Consider the following 20,424-nt stretch of genomic DNA (forward strand, 5'->3'; position numbering starts at 1 on the left):
AGGCAGTGTTGGCTGAGCGTCAGGACGTGCGCTGAGCATGTGCGCGTATGACAAGGTGCTTTTCTCCAGCTGACTGAACTGTGGTTTATTCGTCACCGTTTTTTTCCCTCCCTTTTCCTCGTGGCATCCTTGTCGCTCACCGCTCGTCCTCCTCCTGACAAAGCCGGACCGTATCCCAGGATGCTGTGCGGCAGGCCACTCTGCTAGGCCGCAGCAGCATGGGCAAAGCACCGGGGGGGTGGGACAGCACGGATTGGACGGCTCTTCTCCGGACGGGCGCGCTTACGCACTCCGCCGCTTCCGATGGGTGAGGACGGCGAGAGCTCCAAAATCAATCACAGCTTCCTCCGAGACTATGTCACAGAAGGTATGTGCACACACACCTGCATGATCCCGCCTCTTTGCATAAGAGAAAAAAGCACATCCTCTTCCCGTCACACACACTCAACCGCAATTTGATCCTGTGCACCTCTCTGAAGTCCTGAATATAACCTTGATCTCAGCAGATGTGCGGTAAGGTCTTTTAATTCAGCTGACTCATCAGACTTTGGTCACCTGGTCCAACCACACACCTGTTATTGGGTTACAGCATGTATTAGTGAGACTGTTTTCATTCAATTATTGGCCTCTGTAAGCCTGTCAGAATAAATCATGAGCAAACAGAACCAAGACAGTCTTACATGTCATGCTTTTGAATGTGATTAAAATCACGTAGCATGTATTTCAGTTGGGTATTATTCCTTTGTGTTTTTTGCAGCCATCACCGTAATCACTTTATAGAGCAGAATGCTTCATCGGGAGAGGGCAGGTGGTTTTATTTAGTGGCATCGTCATTGTACTAGCAGAAGCAGGAGCATGACACGCTGTTTATCAACTATTAGGCTGTACGATGTGAAGCCATATGCCCAGACGAAGCTCTTGAGTAAAAGTGTTTGCGTAGACAAAAACACAGTTGTGCTGTGCTTGCACATGCCTATGAACTTCTATTACTTTAGGTAATTTGTAGCGTAAAAGATTTTTTGGCTGGAACCTGCAACCCCGCAGTCTTTCACAACCATAAAATCTGTGAATTTTCTATTATAGAAAGCAAAATGAATGGTAATAATAACACACACACACACACACACATATATAACAAATATTTAATAACGACAATAATAAATAATATAGAAATTATATAAATAATTATAGGCATTCATCAATTTTATTTATATACAATATAAAATTATATATATATAAAAAAATGTATTGTTTTATTTTTTATAATAATTATATGCATATGATTTATTTATTAATATTTTCTTATTTATTTATTTTTCCAATTATAATTCTAACACTATATTCTTTATTTCTTTGTAGCTGATGTCATTTCTACAGTGGAGTTTAACCAGACGGGGGATCTGCTGGCCACAGGGGATAAGGGGGGGCGAGTGGTCATCTTCCAGAGAGAGACAGAGGTAGGTCAAACTGCGAGCAAAGCACTGCAGTGGGGGATTGGTGATTGGGGAATAAAGCAGGGCTTTTTAAGAAGTGGAAGGAATTAGAATAGTTTGACTCTGGGGGAGGAAAAGAGCAAAGGTCATAATGGTTAAAAAATGCTGTGCCGCCAAAAATATTACATACACTTTTAACATGCATTTTGTACCTCTGTAGCATAGGGTGATGAATATGCATGAGGTGATTTTAATTTCCATTGCCCAAAGAGCCTTATGACACAATTTAAATGGATCAGGTTTACAGTACTTCTTAAAGAGATATCAAATACTTCATATAGAGCAGTCTGATTCACAGATCACTGCAAGGTCTTCTCAGAGCATTAAATCTGTGATTTTTCAATGTATTTAACCTAGATTCTGAACAAAACACACTTTTTTTTTATAACTTACACAGAAACCACTTACAGGTCAGACAGTAAAGAGGTTTATTTGCCCTTTTAAAGCATTTATGCTAGCAATAATAGGCCTAAATTAACAATAGATTTACCTTAAAAAGGGAATATCATATTGTCATATATGCTGCATAAACCAAATTCTTTAATATAATGTTAGAAGCAATTTCTATGCAACTAAAATTATGATTCAGAAAGTACACTTGTAATTTTACGTTATTATATATATATATATATATATATATATATATATATATATATATATATATATATATATATATATATATATATACATTGTGTTTTGGTCTTCTTTCTGTATACATTGTGTTTTGGTCTTCTTTCTCACTGCAGTCTAAAGGTGAATCTGAGGAGCTGGGAGAATCTGGTGAGTATAATGTCTACAGTACGTTCCAGAGCCATGAACCGGACTTCGACTACCTGAAGAGTTTGGAGATTGAGGAGAAGATCAATAAGATCCGCTGGCTGCCACAGCAAAACGCTGCCCACTTTCTCCTCTCTACCAACGGTAATCACACCACTTCCTGTCAATCAAGAATTAATCTAGCCTCATATTTGTCCATGTTATCCCCATAATTCAAAAGTAACCCATTTGTTATAAGACATAATTAAAGGCGCAATATTAAATGTGACTGTAGTTATTCTATGCAAGAAATCGATACTAGATATCAGACTGAAATTGTTGGGTTGAATTGCATTTCAAGTTTCCGTCATCTGTAAGAATGACTGAATCATTAAATATCATAAGCATGAGCAATGCCTTTCAAAGCCACTTTCATTACAAAACGCTGCATAAATATGCATTGATATTTTGATAGAAAAAGCCTCTGTTATAAAAATGAATGGCTGATCATTTCTGAGGTGTGTTCACACAGATAAAACGATAAAGCTATGGAAGGTGAGCGAGAGAGACAAGCGGCCAGAGGGCTACAATCTGAAGGACGAAGAAGGGCGAATAAAGGACATCTCCACCGTGACCTCATTACGGGTATTTTCACAGCTGACATATTCAATCCGGTGCAAAGGATGGAGCATTTATTAACCCTTTGTTTAGGTCACTGAGTTTTGTCATGCTCTATAATAACTCATTATACACAGCTCTCAGAAATCCATTTCTAATTGGTCAATCAATGCATTCTTTCATTCATTTTTTTGTATAATGACCACTAAATGTATAATTTACAACTAACGTTTTTTAATCTTTGTACAGTATCTGTTTCATATGTGCAGTATCTGTGCTAGTTTTCTCATATTACTCTGTGGTCATTTTCTTCTCACATGATGATAATAATAACTCAAATCAATATTTGAAATCCAGTTTTTGTTTATTTGCTAAGTAGTCATGTAATAATCTGGAAACGTACAGCCAAGCCGGTCATTATCACAAAGGTTTATTCCTTTACTGTGACATGCAATGTGATCGGGGTCCTGATCTCCCTGATAATAATCATCTGACTGTACATTAACACATAATTAATGACTTTCAACATTACATTGCATTATGCAACCTAAATCAATCACTAGTTTTTATACAGTCAAACAGATGAATGATTGAATGAAATGAATATGTACAATTCAACATGTAATGTATTTAACGTTGTTAAAGGGTTAGTTCACCCAAAAATGAAAATTATCCTACGTTTTACTGATTCCGAAGCATCCTGTGTATGATTTTCTTTCAGCAAATCCTTTCTCTTCCAAGCATTATCACTGCCTTACTTTAGCACAAGAAAAGCAGACTCCTTTTGGCTCTTATCAAATTCCTTTGACGTTTATTCTTTATAAAGGTGTCGTATGAGGCGATTTCAAGTTTTCCTTTCTCTTCAGAGTGTTACAAGCTCTTAGTGCAGAGAGAAGATCCCTAAGGTTGCAAAGACTTAAATCTCAAAACCAAAGAGATATTCTTTATAAAAGTTATGAATTGTCCCTAACCTCTTTAAAACGTCTCGTTTAAACACACCCCAAATTTTCTACGTCACAGTAGATTTATTCTCTCTATTGCCAAAGAAAGAAGGCGGAACTATTATTCTCTCTTTAGTGTTATTGCCCGCACTGTGTTTTGGAGATGCTATTTCGTTGTGAAAGTAATACTACTTTGTTTGTTCTTCTAAAAGAGGACACAACTAGAAGTCTCTTCCAGTTCAAACCAAATATTACAGTGTGTTTTTCATATTTTGAGGAGAAGCATTTTATTAAAAGAACCTGCTACTTACTATTCACACGTGAGTTTTGAGCAGTGAAGGGTAGTGTTTCTCTGATCACTAAAGCAGACATGGTGTTATGTTTATGAGGCACGATGCTCAAAAAGACTAATTAATTATGTGTCCACTGGATGCAACAAATGCCTCATTTGTAATGTCTTTTATTGTTTTTGTGTCATAGTGATGGGACACAGCATCACGTTATGGTAAGGGGCATATCACTTTTCCGGCAATTGCTTGTGGCAATCGGCCAGTCATGATGCACTGGATAAGTGGCCAATCAGAGCACACCTTGCCTTTTTTTATAATAATGAGCTTTGTATAAATTGACCAGTTTCAGGAATGCTGGGCTTTGAGGAGAAACAATAATGCTCAGTATATGTTTTTTGAACCTTAAACCCCATAAACTCATTGCATTACACCAATTACACAAAATAATGTTCTTTTTAGCAACATCATATGACCCCTATAAATCTTTGGGTTGCACTTCTAATTCATGACCAGCGTTTTGCTTTCTTCTTTATCCATGTTCTTCACAAATCACGCAACGCAACATCAACCAGGGTTCCTTCTGCTTATGACAGATAGCGGAAGTGATAGAAAAGTGTTTATTACTTTTGAAATATGGATATTTTTCTTACAAAAATGTATGGATTCGCTACAGGAGGCCTTTTTTTATACCCCCCGTAGAGCCATGCAAGGCATGTTATATTATGGATGCAGTCACTTTATTTAATATTTTGTGGACTGTTAATTATTTTTCAAAAAAACTCACTGCAACAATGATGCTTGGAAGAGCCAGAACAATTGAAAAAAATTGATAGACTCATAGGATGCCTCAAGGGTGAATAAAACACTGGCTAATTAAAATTTTTTGTTTGAACTAACCTTTAACTATTTACTATTGGTACAGTAATAGTTTTTATGTTATATAGGTTGTATAGTGCTATCCTTATCTTGAGAAGATAATCTAAAATAAATCAATTTTCTTCAAGGTGCCAGTCCTGAAGCCCACTGACCTGATGGTTGAGGTACGGCCGAGGAGAATCTTTGCCAACGGCCACACCTACCACGTCAACTCCATCTCAGTCAATAGCGATGGCGAGACATATCTGTCTGCCGATGATCTCAGGATCAATATGTGGCACCTGGATATCACAGATCGAAGCTTCAGTATCCTTCATGTCTATCCACTCACATTAAATGGAAAATATAAAACAAAAAGCAGCTATTCATTACAACAGTTTAAACTGGATTGAAAATGATATGGTATGAAAAATGTTCTGTTCCTGAACTGGATTGCTTTCATTCCTATGTGTTCGTGTGACTGGACTAAAGGCAGAGGGTTTTGTGTTCCAGAGTGCGTAGCTCCTCTTCTTTTGAGCAGGGCTCTGACCTAGAAATAAAATATCTATGGAAACATTTAAATAATTCACCAAGGAAACACTCTCCTCTAAAACACATAATAGCTGCCTTCAGGAAAATTGTAGGTTGTCTGCTTGTGCTCGCGTGTGATGTGTGTGGATGAACATGTATGTGTGTGTGTGCGTGAGTGCTCAGAATAATAATCACGCAACTGTGGAGATTTACACCAATGGGACGTATCTGCTGATGATATATAGTTTATAAGCCATGTCTTTCAGAACGTGCTTGCAGTTGTAGATGTTGTGATCTGAACTAAAGCAAAAATATCATATAAGCGGTCAATATGTCTCGTGCCCCTATTTTTCCCCCAAGTCTTCTGAAGCCATACAATTGTGTGAAAAACAGACCAAAACTGAAACCATTATTCGCTGAAAATCTGCATTCATGAGAGTACATGAAAAAATTAGGAATCTCAAACAGCGAAGAACAAATTTTCTTTGACCCCTTTCCCTCTCAGACATTGTGGACATTAAGCCAGCCAATATGGAGGACCTGACGGAGGTGATAACAGCTGCAGAGTTCCACCCACAGCACTGCCACCTGTTTGTATACAGCAGCAGTAAAGGCACGCTACGCCTCTGTGACATGAGAGAGTCGGCACTCTGTGACAAGCACTCCAAAAGTGAGAATACACTTCTTAAGCACATAGACTTTGCCATACTGTTTAAAATTTTGGGTCCTGTAAGATTTTTTGGTAACATTCTATTTTAGGGTCTCCTAACTAATTGCTTATTAGCATGCATATTATGAGAATATTAGCCATTTATTAGTAGTAATTAAGCACAAATTTATGCCTTATTCTACATTACTTTATTCTAGATCAGTAATTTAACAACTACCACACTAACTATTAATATGCAGCGAATTAGGAATTTATTGAGGCAAAAGTTATTAATAGTTAGTAAGTGTTCCCTTTTCTAAAGCGTTAACATTTTAAAAAAATATATATATACAGCAAGAATTCATATAAAACGAAAAGTTATTTTGAAGTGTAATAATATTTCAAATATTTTAAATCAAATAAATGAAGCTTTGATGAGCATAAGAGACTTTTTGTAAAAAAACTAACTAGCATGTACCGTTTTAAGGTTACTTGCACACTATTACAGTCAACACGAATTCAATATAAATGCTTTATTTTGTCATTTAATAATTGCCTCTTGTGATATGAATCTCATATAACTGTTTCCAAATATTGCCTTTAACACTTTTTTTGTTTTTGTTAAATTAAGTCTTTAATTTAAAAAAAAGGTTCATTTAGCCAGGAGCTTTTAGAAGTAGCTTAGTTAAAAAAAAAATAGCGGGAAACACTGAAAACAATTAAGAAGAACAGCTGTTCTAGTTTGAAAATTCACACAGATCTAATGAGATTTAGACTTATAGCTGCATTAAAAGATAAGTAGACCATAGTTTTAAAGATGGTTCTTTGCAGTCATTAAGTAATTAAGTGTGAAACCACCAAAACTGTTCCCCAGCAGCCTCTAACAGACACAAAATGCCTGGTAACTGATAGCTAAAGTGTTAGAAAATTAAGAAAAATGATATGGAGGCTTATCGTGCTGATAAAAGCTGCCCCATCATAACTATTTCAAGTGACTCTGAACTCAGTTTGAATTTTTGTTTCTTCTCTTCCCCTCAGTCTTTGAGGAGCCAGAGGACCCAGGCAATCGATCTTTCTTCTCTGAGATCATCTCGTCGGTTTCTGATGTAAAGTTTAGCCATAGTGGACGTTATCTGCTCACTAGAGACTACTTGACTGTCAAAGTATGGGACCTCAACATGGAGAAGGGCCCTGTAGAGACCTACCAGGTAGGTAACATGGAGGTTTTGGTACATTTCACCATAAACACATGACATTTGCAGCGCATATGCTACGCTAAACTATCTGTGGTTTATGAGGATTTTTTTTCATGTGCAAGACACTTTTTTCTATTAAATCAGTTAATTCAGCCACGTTACTCTACTGCTGAAAGTTAGTGTTATTTATGTACTATTATAGTATTTTTTACAGTGGTATATATATTTGATAATATAGTAGTAAAATGTTGATATTACTACTACAAATACTATTACAAAATATGACTGATTTGATTCACTGAGCTCCGTTTTCAATCTTGTTTATATTTATTTATGAAATATTCTGCTGTTTATCTGTCTTCAACCCTGTTATATAATTTAGAGAACATTCTAGTATTAAGTTGTATTTATTATAAATGTAGGTTTCTGTCTGATGTTCTCACCCTAAATGATTCATCAACTGTTTCAAAGCAGTTTCCCAACACTTATCATGTCAATAATTACCTTGCAATGCATTTTAGAATTAAACATGACAGATTTTTAGAATGACTTTTATTTGAACATTTCCTTGTGTGTCAGGTTCACGAGTACCTACGAAGCAAACTCTGCTCTTTGTATGAAAACGACTGCATCTTTGACAAGTTTGAGTGTGTGTGGAACAGCACAGACAGGTAACCTTTTCTGAGGCTTTGAAAAATCATATTTGAATCATATTTTATGCATTATAGGTTTTGTATTTATACCCTCTTTTTCTCCTTTCCTTCTTTCTTGTATTTCCATTATGTCTTTATCCTATTCATTTACTCATTTGTCCCTCATCCAAACTCTTGTTTACTCAACATACCCGTTCTGTTTCGTACCCATCATGCTTTGTCTCTCGCCTTCGTTCCTCCTCCAAGTGTAATCATGACAGGAGCGTATAACAGTTTTTTCCGGATGTTCGATCGCGAGACCGGTCGCGGTGTAACCCTGGAGGCATGGCGCGAAAGCAGTAAACCTCGCGCCGTGCTGCGGATATTTTATGCATTATAGGTTTTGTATTTATACCCCTTTTTCTCCTTTCCTTCTTTCTTGTATTTCCATTATGTCTTTATCGTGTTTATACCGGGGCGTCCTCCTCCAAGTGTAATCATGACAGTTTTTTTCCGGATGTTCGATCGCGACCGGTCGCGGTGTAACCTGGAGGCATGGCGCGAAAGCAGTAAACCTCGGGACCGGTGGCGTGGCGTGGACAGTCTGGACTTCACGAAAAAGATTCTGCACATGGCTTGGCACCCGGCTGAAAACATCATTGCCATTGCAGCAACTAACAACCTCTACATCTTTCAGGACAGGGTTAATGCAGAAAACCTGTGACAAGAAACGCATTACGGGGTGCAATAATGCGCTTCACAGGAGCCACACACAAACAAACGTGCATCAGAATTATGATTTGGTCCTGTGGAGGTGGACGTAGTTGCCAGACCCTGAAAGTAAACAGATGGACTTTGCAGTTAAGCCATTCCAGGAGAGCAGTTATGTATAGCCAATGACTTTATCTGATAACTGTTGGTTAATTACACCGCCAAGAATGTTGCAGATGAGCTACGGTACATGGAATTTACATCACAGCTAGCCAATCCCGGACTGCTTTGATATGTGATGGATGGCGTTGTCGGCCAATCCCTGACTGCGCTGATCTGTGATTGACAGCCAATTTGGACTGAAGAACAGAAAATGAGACCGCTCGGCTCCTCTGTGCCAGGTTGCCATGGAGACAGGTTACTCAGTTGTCATGGTAACAAGAGTGCTCTGAGCAGTCTTCCTATCACGTGCTTCCCAAAAACTATCCCAAAATGCATCTGCTATACGAGCACTCATTTTACTTCACGTCAGAACATGGATGCCTATACGACCCAATCACTATATCTCGCACTTGGAGGAGGTTTGTTAAATTCCAGTACTTGTCTCATGCATCCTAAAGGAAGGATTGATCCACTACTTCATCAGAACACTGTCTTAACCTGGTTACACCTCATGATGGGTTACATTTACACCTGTATGGTAAGAAAAAAAAGAGGGATATATCACACCACTAACACACTTTCAAAAAAGCAGATTCGTGCACGGTAACTGACAGGCGTTAGAGTCAAACTCTGATCTACACTCGGGTTACACAGACTACTGGGCTCTCACAGTAAAGCACTGCCTTTTTATTTATGATTGTAGCTACTCTACCGAACCCTCAAACGTAAATTTAAACAGCCATGTTGGAAATGGATAAAAGACATAAAAAATATGTTTGTTAATTTAAAAAATATTACGGTTAATGCTTTGACACAAACAATCATTTTGACATTACTATATTAATTATATATATATATATTAAAAACAAACTGTAGGGTAATGTACTTTCAATGGAAGTCTCTGGGTCATTCTGAAGGGTTTAAAAGCAAAATGTGGTGCAGCTTGTATTTTTGTTGAAATGCTTATTTGAGCGGTTACCAACCTTTTTGACTACAAAGCCTATCATTGTCCACAAAAATATCTGAAGACCTCATTACTTGTACAGTTGTTTGTGACTCTAAGTAAGGATTTTATAAATATTTTTTACTCAGAATTTATACCCAATAAAATAATTCAGAGCTTGGCATGATTAGAAGATAATGTATATTCATCATACTGTTTATCAGAGTTGTAAGATTTTATTAACATTACATTTGTGGGTCTAGGCAAACACTTTTAAAATTAGGCTTCCTCATATATGCAGGTTCTACAGAATTGTAAGAATGCTGGTTGTTTAAAGATAAAAACAAGTTGAATCCGTTTATTTTAAAGGGGCGGTTGATTATGATGTTGCTGTTAGAAAATAAATGTCTGCACTCAAAAGTTTGACACTCAAAGTTCAATGCAAAGTGAGATTTTTTTCTTAATAAATTGCTAAGAACTACAAAAAAGATTAGTAGGGACTACAACAAATACAAACAGTTTATATAGTTTAATGCTTGTTTTTTCTAATTCTAAGTCATCTATGTTGAGGCCTAGTGGCCCCCATTCCCTGGTGGAGAGCCACTGGGTTATATGTATTACTTCTTCTGAGGCTACACTTTTAAAGGGTATTTAATTTTTATACCCCCTCTTTTGCTAATTCCTTGCTCCCTGGACTTCCATTAGAAGTGCATTAACATAGCTGAGGATGTGTCAAAAAGTCTAAAAATAGCTAAAATAGCCTATCTTGTATTAAAGTTGGTACGTTCCAATGTGTAGCATCTAGGAAGCAGATAAACCATGTGTAAATGTGAATCTCTGCACACTGTGTTTTCTAAGACCACACAGGTGTACATGTAACTCTCGATCCACTGTAGAAAGAACACGGCGAGTTATCTTTCGTTTAAGGTGCCATTCACCTTCTGGGTGACTGTTTGTTTGGTGTAGATGTGGTGATGAATTGTTGGGTGTCTGTGTAGACTATGACACCAAGGTCAGTGATTGTTTTTGCTATATGAACAAGGCTGAATGAATGTAACAAGCTTTTAATGAATCCATTTTTAAAGTGTTATGATGTTAACGGGGTGCTCTCAAACTGACGAGCGAGCTTGCTTGCTTGCTTGCTTTCTCATTTTCTTTGACTTCGTCCCTTTTCTGTCTTTTCTGGTGTTCACGTGTTTGTCTGTCCCATTTTTCTAGTACACTTTGCTCTACATATACTGAGGCTGTGCCTCTTACAACTGGTCCCTCTACTCTTATTTTTACATTTGTAGTTCATTCACATCATTTTTGTACCCTGAGACAATGATTCTCTGCTTTTTTCACTCTGTTCCTTTCTTTCTCTCGCACACTTTCATTCTCTTACATCCTGTTACCATGGCGATAGGCCTTCTGCCATTATGCATTCTCTCATGCTTTCTCTCAGACATGCAGTGAAACACACACATTCACAGTGCGACCAGGGAATAATAGCTTGAGTTTTTCAGGGCACACACACGCACTCTCTCACAAACACACACACAAATAGGCCTATACATGCAAGCATACACACAAAAACGCATGTTTATCATTATCCAGTGTTACTAATGTGTATATCTATGATGCCTAAACATATTCTATTGACACTTAATGGAAAAATAAAAGAGGCAAATGGAGGAATGTGATTAAATTAATATGACCTCTGTATACCTACTTAGATTATACAGGTTTTATTTGTTTTTTGTCATAGTGCTGTTTCTCTCTCAGCTTCTGGGTATTTAACACACACACACACACACACACACCCTTGATATGCTTATAGTGAGATCACTGCACTATACAGCATCAGACTTTAAAAGGACAATAACTGTGAATCTTTAAGGCACTTTAATTCATTTTTACATTTTCACAAAAATAAAAACCTAATACCAAACATAATGTAAACAGGTTTTACATCCACTTGCCATAGAGCCTTTAAGCAAAACATCTGTGTGAAGATGGTTTTAACAAATGGTGACTTCGTCGGCGTGTGACAGAGTGTGAGCTGTATGAGTGTATGCAGATTTTCATCAATGATATAGACTCAAATGTTTTTAAAAGGGAAAAAAGTTGAACTAACAAATAATAGATAAATACATTTGACGGAGAAATACATTTGAGAAATACTCTAAATACTAGGCAAGAATTACATGCATTCTTATTCAAGAAAAAAAAATCTAAAGTCCTATCCAAAAACTTTTTAACGTACTAATATGCGAGTAAAGCTCCATTGCACATAAGGTCGTGATCATAAACATTTTTGTATGTAAACGTGCATCAGATATCTTTAGGCATTGTGGCATACCTCGCTGCTTTTTCTGCAATTGAATAGAATGCTATGAATACAGAGAATTATCAATTAAGTAAAGCAGGCTAAGGAGCATGATTAATCTGTGGAATGAGGGCAGTTGGAAAAACACTCAAAAGATAACTTAAATTATTCATTTTTAACATTTGTAAATTATAATTAAATGTAATTTGTGATGAACAATTTTTTTAGACCTATTACATTAACTTAACATTTTATAATAGAACTGTCATGAATCGTTTACACTACCAGTCAAAGATGTAGAATAATAGGTTTTTTTATGCTTTTAAAAAAGCATTTACCAGCTGCATTTATTTGATCAAAAACACAGTATTATTGTAGAATATAATGAAATGTAAAATAAACATTTAATTTATTTCTATGAAGCTAAATTTTCAGCAGCCAGTACTCCAGTACTCGCATGATAATATTTGACCTGAAGGATCATGTGACAATATTTTAGATATTGTAAATTGTAATGATATTAAATCAAACAGGTAAGCATTAAAGAGTAAAAAAGAGCATTTAAAAAAAGAAAAGAAATTAATTGGTTGTGAAGTTTCAAAGAATTTACAATGTTATAATAGCTAAGGAAAAGGAAGCTATAAATGATAAAAAATATTCCACAATTTTCCCAATGCACAAGAATAACGCATGATCTCTAACATAACATACAAATGAATCATTTGTTAAAAAAACCAAAAAATCCAGGAAAGTGTGCAAATTGTGTTTGGAGTTTAACAGCTCTTTTAAATTTCTCCGACTCTGAATAGGACAAAACTCCAAACAATCTGACTATGACTGATATTTCTATATCTCTGTCATCTTTTTTCTACTCCTTCTCTACACATTGATCCTAGCACAGAGAAAGGGAGCAAAGAAGAAGTCAAATGCAAATTTAATGGCTCTAAGCATGGTTTTCCTCCAGTTTCGTTCAATCTTGACCTGTCGTCCCTCAGGCACCAATGACGAGCTGCAGTCCAGACAGTGTATGGCTTTCATTTCAAATGCAGGCAGTTTGGTGCCCAACTTCCCCTCCAGCTTTGTGCTGAACTCTACCAAGCTGCCTGGATCGAGGTTCAGCAACACCTGTTTAAACTCGTGGCTCGCCATTAAGAGGATGTCACCCGCAGGATCGTCAAATTGTGTGACCCCATCCACTGGCATGCCAACCGTCACCTCAAAGCGGTAACTGTCGAAGCGTTTAACGTGGCATTGGTGTTTAGCAAATGCTTTTATCCGACAGAGCTCCTCCTCTTCCTGCTGGAAGAACAGCATTGTGACATTGACAGGCTCGACTCCCGTGACATTCTCAAGCGGAGACGTATTATTCTGTGGTTCGCACTTTGGATAAACCTCACCATAGAGACACCGCAACCAGTCTCCCATAAACACCGGTAGCAAGTTTATAACAGACTGAGCTCCGTTTTCCTTCTCAGCTACTCGAACACGACGGAATATTCCTGTCCAGGTGACACGATGACCCTCCAGATGGCTGCAGAAGAGCTGTGTTTGGGCCATCCCGCGATCCTGCCAGGCACGTGGGCCGCAGACCGTACCGTATTCCTGCCAGGTGATGGTGGAGTTGTACACCTTCAGACCTTCAGCGTGATAGACATAGACGCCGCAGAGTAAAATCACAGAAGTGATGCACAGGAGGATCAGTTTGACCGGACCTCTGTGGGTGATGGAACGGAAGACTTTTAGGATGGACAGGCTAAATCGAGTCCAAAGCCGCAGGATTACAGGGACGGCGCACACTGCCAGCGTCACCAACATCTTAGTCAGCTCCAACTCCAGGAACCACTTAACCATCTGAATCAGCAGCATCGCCATCAGACCCAAAGCCAAAACGGGTAAGGCAAACAGGAAGAGGAAGTAGGCCACGCAAGTGCGAATAAGGCCAATGGTGGTGGAGTTCCGCAGCAGGACCACAGAGAACTCGCACCACACGAAGCAGACCAGGTAGGGCACCAGGAAGCAGTACGTCCCTCTGAATCCCCTCATGCGTGCCATACTGTATACATATATACATATATATACATAAATAAGCCTGGTTAGGTAGTGTATGGTCATCATATTCAAACACCAGTATCAATATATATAGTATTATGCTAACTTGATGATTTAATAGAGGACCTGCCCTATCAGGTCTGTGACCAATGTTTGGCCATTATGTCTTTATTTTACTTTTGGTCATTATGTCTTCATTATCAAAAGTGTTTAATTTATTTCCTTTACAATATTTTATAATTAATGTAAATTTCTGACTTAAAACATTTTTTATGTCTACCTATCCAATGGTCAAAATTTAGCTTTCATGTGATATTTATTTCAGCTATTTCAAATAGCAAGAAATATTTGTTATAATTATTATTTCTTAAATTTGTTGCAAATACCCAAAAGCATTTTAGCTTACAAACTAAAAATGCCTTAAATAGGTACAGCTCTTTTACCTGAAGAACAAGTAGAAAAGGTAGATGTAGAGCACACAGGGTACACTGAGCTCCAGCACCAGCGATTCTCCAAGAGGGATGGTTGTGAAAATATGTCCCAGCATCCTGGCCATCGCCATTTCCTTTGGCAACCTGCTGGTCAAGGCACACAAAGATGACGCCACCTCGATGATGAGTGCCCTTCGTGCGTAAGCTGCCGCTGACGGGCTCAGGCTCATGTAGCTCATTGCGGTGAAGAAGATGGCCACGGTGGAAAGCTCCGAGCACGGGATCCAGCCTTTATCTGCTACTGGGAAGGTGAAGATCATAAAGAACACTGATATCATGAAGTAGAGGTACTGCTCCAGGTTGTTCCAGCCGAAGTTGGACTCGGCTTGCTCCACATCCAGGCTGGGCTCGAAGCGTGTGAGGAGGGCAGTAAGGGCACTGAAGTTCTCCCATCCTTTACTACTCTTGAAGACTCTCAGTGTACAGATGGCCATAGAGATAAAAGAGAGGTAGAAGATGACGAGCGGGATGACAAAGGCAAACAGATCGATTGTGAGATTGGAGATGATGAAGAAGAAAATAAGGGCATTGACGTGTTGCGTCGGGATGATGGTGCTCAGCCACTGGACACCAGCACGAGATGCCCAGTCAATTAATAGTTCCTTCATCTCAATAATCAAATGAAGAGGGTACTGCAGACCCTACAGGGTAAGAAAAGACAAAGAGATACAATACATAAATAAATACTAATCAACTGTGAATATGCCAAACAAACATTTATATATCATTTTTATCAATTAGTTTTTTACCAAGAAATGGGATTTTATGTCCAGAGCTCTCTTCATGGCACCACTACGTCTGGTAGCCAATATCATCCCGCTGCCTGACATTGCCCAACTGGACGTTCGATGACGCTTATGAGCGACGGGGGTTAATTCATTTTTTTCCTGTACGAAAATGGCAGCATTTTTGATGTTACCAAGTATTTTTTTGCTGTTCTGTGAAAACATCTGCACTTATCCCTCACCATTTCAAATGGGGCTTCATCACTTTTCCTTAACATCTTCTCCTCTTCCTTTGCATCTACGCCTGAGGTTTTCAGTGTGGGAGTACACGCAATGCCTTCTGTGAACTTTTTTGTCATCTCTACAAAATCTTCCACATCCACAAACTTAGAGCCGGCTGTAGAAGGCAAAAGATGCATAGCTGTGATGAGTTAAAAGTATCTCTATCTAAAATTTGAAAAATTATACCTCAGCTTGGTTTACCAACCATCCTTTACTGTCCTCAAACCAAGATTTCTTTTCTGTATACAAATATATGTACACTTACCTTCATTAGACACCATGGTCTCCAGGATTTTCCTCTGAGTATGAATGCTGGGTGTTACACCACATACAGCAGCTTCACCTATTAGGAAGAAGTCATTAATTAGAGTTACTACTAGCAAGACACGTTTAAAATGTATGTCTTAATCACAAACATATGTTTATGTAACTACATACAATATAATGCAATGGTCAAAAATGTCACCTGTTTTAGTTTTATGTAGCATAAGGGTGAAAAATATTGCTGTTGAAAAAATAAAGAAATATGCCAATTACCTGGTACAGCATTGACCTGACTGACATTCTCCAGCATCTCCGACATGGCTACTTTCTTCTTTCTGTCAGGATTGAGTTTCCAATACATCGACATGGCTGCTCTCCTCACTGCCTGTTCAAACTTACTCTCTGAGGACAGCCTTCTCACTTCCTGTGCATTCTCTGGTGTGATGCCTGCCAATAGAGAAGTATAGGAGAATGCATTTGGGATATAACTATAAACAATTTATCAATTACCTGTTACAGTTTTCAAATTATATTGATAACTTAAGCTTGAAGGTATGTTCTCAAAGTTCCTTCCCCTCACCTTTATTTTGGATCCAGCATTTCTGAAGTAGTTTGGCTGCATCCCTCCGACCTTGTTTTGCTGCCTTCATAAACCATTCAACAGCTGCAAGGGTATTTGTCTCTGTGTCCTTTTCTTCTGCTAGTTTAAGGTAGTATTTACCGAGCTACAGGACATATTAAAAATATACATTCATATAATATTAATATAATATTTTTTAATTCATCATTTAAATGACTTTAATGCAATTTCTCAACTGACATAAGATCATAAATCTAGTGCATAAAAAACCAGACTATTTCGGTTTAGAGTGCAGTTTGCTTAGAGCATAAAAAGTACACTACATTGCCCATCAACCCCTGCATCATTTTGATGAACAATAATAACTGGCCTAATATCCCAGAGGCGCAAAGCCAGACTTTGTATCATATAACATATCTATTCTTAGCCTGAATGCTAAACCCTTGGTAATTACACCATGGTAAGCTCTTCACAGTGTGGCTTTAACAACACAATCACAGATTAGTGCAAAATCATTAATAGAAAGTAAACTATGCAGTCAAATGTTTGGCCCATCTACTAGGCTGTACTTCCCATAATGATGTATGTACTAATTCAATTTAAAAAAGAATAGATTTGGAATTCATTTTAGAGAATTAGAGGACTATTCTCAAAAAGAACAGTCAGGGTTCATTGTTCAATATATGTCTACAGTATGTATGTCAGCTGAGTCTGTGTATGCAGACACATTTGCTGTGACCGTGAGAGTATGCGTGAGAATATGCACACGTAGGAGCAATTGAGTTATATTGAGACTGGGCTCATCTTCCAGAAAGCAGAAAATAGACACACTCATCATGGCTATGCCAAAAGGACACACATTAAGGCAGACAGAAACACTATAGAATCGAATTTGAATACACTGTAGATAGCATCACAGTGTCAGTACCATCACAATTATTCCTGGTATAAGTTTTAAAAATTAAAGAATGCTGTTGAAGAAAAAGCAATTGCAGAAATGAGTTCGGCTCACTTCAGTAGTGATTTCTAAGATATAATCGCTTCAATTGATATCGATAAACTGTCAAAATGTTGACAGTTTCACATTGTCGTATTGTTTTATATTATTTTAAATACATATGTGTGTTCATGGACTCACTCTACTCTGTGCTCTAGGGTCTCCAGCCTCAGCTTTCTCCAGGAGTTCCTCAAAAGGCAGATCTTCATCCATATCATCTATGAAAGATAACAATCACTTACAATTATGTTAACACTATCGTGACACACCATCCTCTAAATGATTCAACTGTGTTCATCTTTGAAAAAGAAAAAATAGAGTGCTTCGTGTGATTCTGGTAGTTAGAGCATAATCAATGTTGATTTAAAGTTCAAGAATAATTTTTAATAATAAATGTAACATTTTAACAACTTTTTAATTAAAACAAATTTTGAATGCAAACAAGAGCCTGAAAAGACATTTTACTGAATGTAGTTTATCTATAGATTTGTGCAAATGTTGTTTACTTGATTATTTGTCATGATTATTTGTAGTTAGTAGTTTGCATCTAAAGGAATCTTCAGAGTTGATGCATTCGCTACCTTCTGACACTATATGCTGAAACCAAGCCCCAAAAGCAAAACCAGACCACCAGTAAATGCATGTAGATTTTCAAGTGAGAGGTGGATCTTTTTCTTGAACACTGACATCCTAATAAAGCACATTGGTTTGTGATAAAAATAGGATTTATGTTCTCTGTAAAAATAAAGCTAGCAGCATGTGTCAGTAGTGTCATGTCTCACTCATTATCCTCATTTGGATGCATTCCTTTAGCGTAATGCATAATGAATGTATATTAAGAAACTACAGGTAATAGGGTACTATCAGAAAATAACAAATATAATAAACCTGTTTGATTTTTGACCAGGTAAATACCTGAAATAATATCAAAGAGTTAAATGCAACAAAGAAATATTCATTATCATTCATTACAATTATTCATTATAAATTCAGTTATCCAAAAACTATTTTCTTTAGCAGATTGTTATGCAAAGCTTCACTTACCACATTCTTCAGCCATGGCCTGTTCCTCAGCCTTTCTTATTTTCTCCTGCATCATCACCTTCTGGGCTGCAGCCAAAAAGCTCCGTTGACGTGGGAGTTTACTGGAACCCGCTGCAGGTGTTTTGGTGGAGGACAGCGAACCTTCAGGAGGAGATGTAGATTGTGTAGGATCAGCAGAAATGGTGATGCTGGGTGTGGATGGGTCATCAGGAGACGATTTTGATTTTGATAATGGTAAAGAAGATGTTGTAGCTGGCATAGTTGGAGTAGTTTTAGCGATATGTGATGATGTAGGGGCAGGTTTGGGTGTTGCTGGTTTTTCAGGTATTGTTCTGGCTGGAAGGTTTGAGGTTTTAACATTAGTTTGTTTTAATTTAGTATCTTGACTTGATGGGGTGGATTTAGATGGTTGGTCTGGGCTGCCAGAATTGGAGAGAGGGGGACCCGCTGTCTCGGTGCCTGGAATGGATTTAGTTGATGGAACAGGAGGATTGAGACGTTTGTGGCTTGCACTTTTCTCCTTGAGAGTCTCAGGAGATGGTGGTGGGTTAGCACTAACATCCTTCTCACCTAAAAGTGCATAGACATACTGTTTACAGAGAGCACCTTTATATATTATACCTTTATTCTTATACAACTGGTAATATGCTTTTGACAACTACATTCTACTCTATTCACCACACAAACGTATACAGCGTATAGGCTGTCTTACAAAAAGTAACTTAATTAACCCGCATAACCAAATTCATGACATGATTTTTAGATGTTAACTGCATTTTATATACATTTTGATAACATATACCTAATAAATGTGTGTAAACAATATATACAATATTCTTTGACAGACCTTAGAGAATAACTGTAGTGAAATTAAAGGTAGTTTTAGTGCTCAGAATAAAAGAAAACTGAATTAAAACAACTTACTCATTTATGATGGATGGACTGTCTTCTCTTAATATATGGCGTAACACAACAAAAATAAACTCTTTTTAAAAGTTTCTGTGCTGTCCACATATAACAGCTCTATGAAACCGGACCCCCACTAGTAAGGAATCGCAGTTGTTAAACGCCACCATACCTCCAGAGAACGAGCTTCGATTGGATAGCTCAAGTGCCAATCAAAGTATATCTCTCTGATTGGATAAGAAAGCAGTGAACGGCCCAAAGGATTGTCATCATCACACTTAATTTGGATTTTCATGACAACAAAAACACATCGGTCTTACTGTGGCGAAAAACTAGCGGGCACGCTTAGAATAGCCTAAAATAATAATTGTGACACTTTTTATCATGATACAATCATGAAGGAGGTTCAGTGAATGAACGTCAGTTAGACCTATTGTCAGCCACTAGATGTCAACGGAGTAATAATAATATATTTGTGTTTACACAGTGGTGCACGCATGTTCACTCAAGACGCACTTTGCAGTGTTGTTGTTCTCTTTAAAATCGACCTGAAAGCGATTCCAATATGGTTCATTATAGCTGTAGTGTGGACTTGCCTGTATTCATAGAATTTGAATTATAAAAGCTATTAGCTATCGTTATATTTTGACTCTGCAACTAATTATTGTCAGTTATCAGCAACTGGGCATTTTATATATGTGTGTGTGTGTGTGTGTGTGTGTGTGTGTGTGTGTGTGTGTGTGTGTGTGTGTGTGTGTGTGTGTGTGTAAAAAAATAAAGGAATATATTGTTCTTGTAGCTAAATATGAATAGCTATCTGTTCCCATTCCCTTACTTCAAGAAGGAAAATAGGCCCATCCGTTTCGTTTACGAATGTTATTCTGATCTTTCGCATACGTGATGAATTTTTCAAAACATCATATTAAAAATGTATTCCAAAGCAGTCACGTGTCAACGGGAGAGACTCCACTGAAAACAAAAGTCAAAAATATATAGGCTAG

General features: G+C 37.6%; 2 protein-coding genes across 2 annotated transcripts; one reads left to right on the plus strand and one right to left on the minus strand.

The window, feature by feature from the left end:
- Positions 1-239: 239 nt before the first annotated feature.
- ppp2r2ca (protein phosphatase 2, regulatory subunit B, gamma a) lies at positions 240-11,450 on the plus strand. The gene is made up of 11 exons (XM_043237640.1): positions 240-367; positions 1,360-1,457; positions 2,240-2,414; positions 2,782-2,894; positions 5,103-5,280; positions 5,990-6,154; positions 7,172-7,341; positions 7,909-8,000; positions 8,229-8,341; positions 8,416-8,440; positions 8,532-11,450. Exons 1-11 carry the CDS (start codon positions 304-306, stop codon positions 8,683-8,685), a joined length of 1,347 nt encoding a protein of 448 aa, XP_043093575.1. The 5' UTR covers positions 240-303; the 3' UTR covers positions 8,686-11,450.
- Positions 11,451-11,642: 192 nt separating this feature from the next.
- wfs1a (Wolfram syndrome 1a (wolframin)) lies at positions 11,643-19,579 on the minus strand. Its single transcript, XM_043237575.1, has 10 exons — positions 19,442-19,579; positions 18,518-19,087; positions 17,615-17,691; positions 16,477-16,621; positions 16,170-16,343; positions 15,898-15,975; positions 15,593-15,747; positions 15,375-15,512; positions 14,578-15,266; positions 11,643-14,138 (listed from the first exon to the last, which is right to left on the minus strand). The coding sequence occupies exons 1-10, from the start codon at positions 19,443-19,445 to the stop codon at positions 12,965-12,967; spliced, it is 3,204 nt and encodes a 1,067-aa protein (XP_043093510.1). The 5' UTR covers positions 19,446-19,579; the 3' UTR covers positions 11,643-12,964.
- Between the last annotated feature and the right edge of the window lie 845 nt (positions 19,580-20,424).

The sequence above is a fragment of the Puntigrus tetrazona genome, chromosome 1 (assembly GCF_018831695.1).
Source record: "Puntigrus tetrazona isolate hp1 chromosome 1, ASM1883169v1, whole genome shotgun sequence".
Taxonomy (NCBI): Eukaryota; Metazoa; Chordata; class Actinopteri; order Cypriniformes; family Cyprinidae; genus Puntigrus; species Puntigrus tetrazona.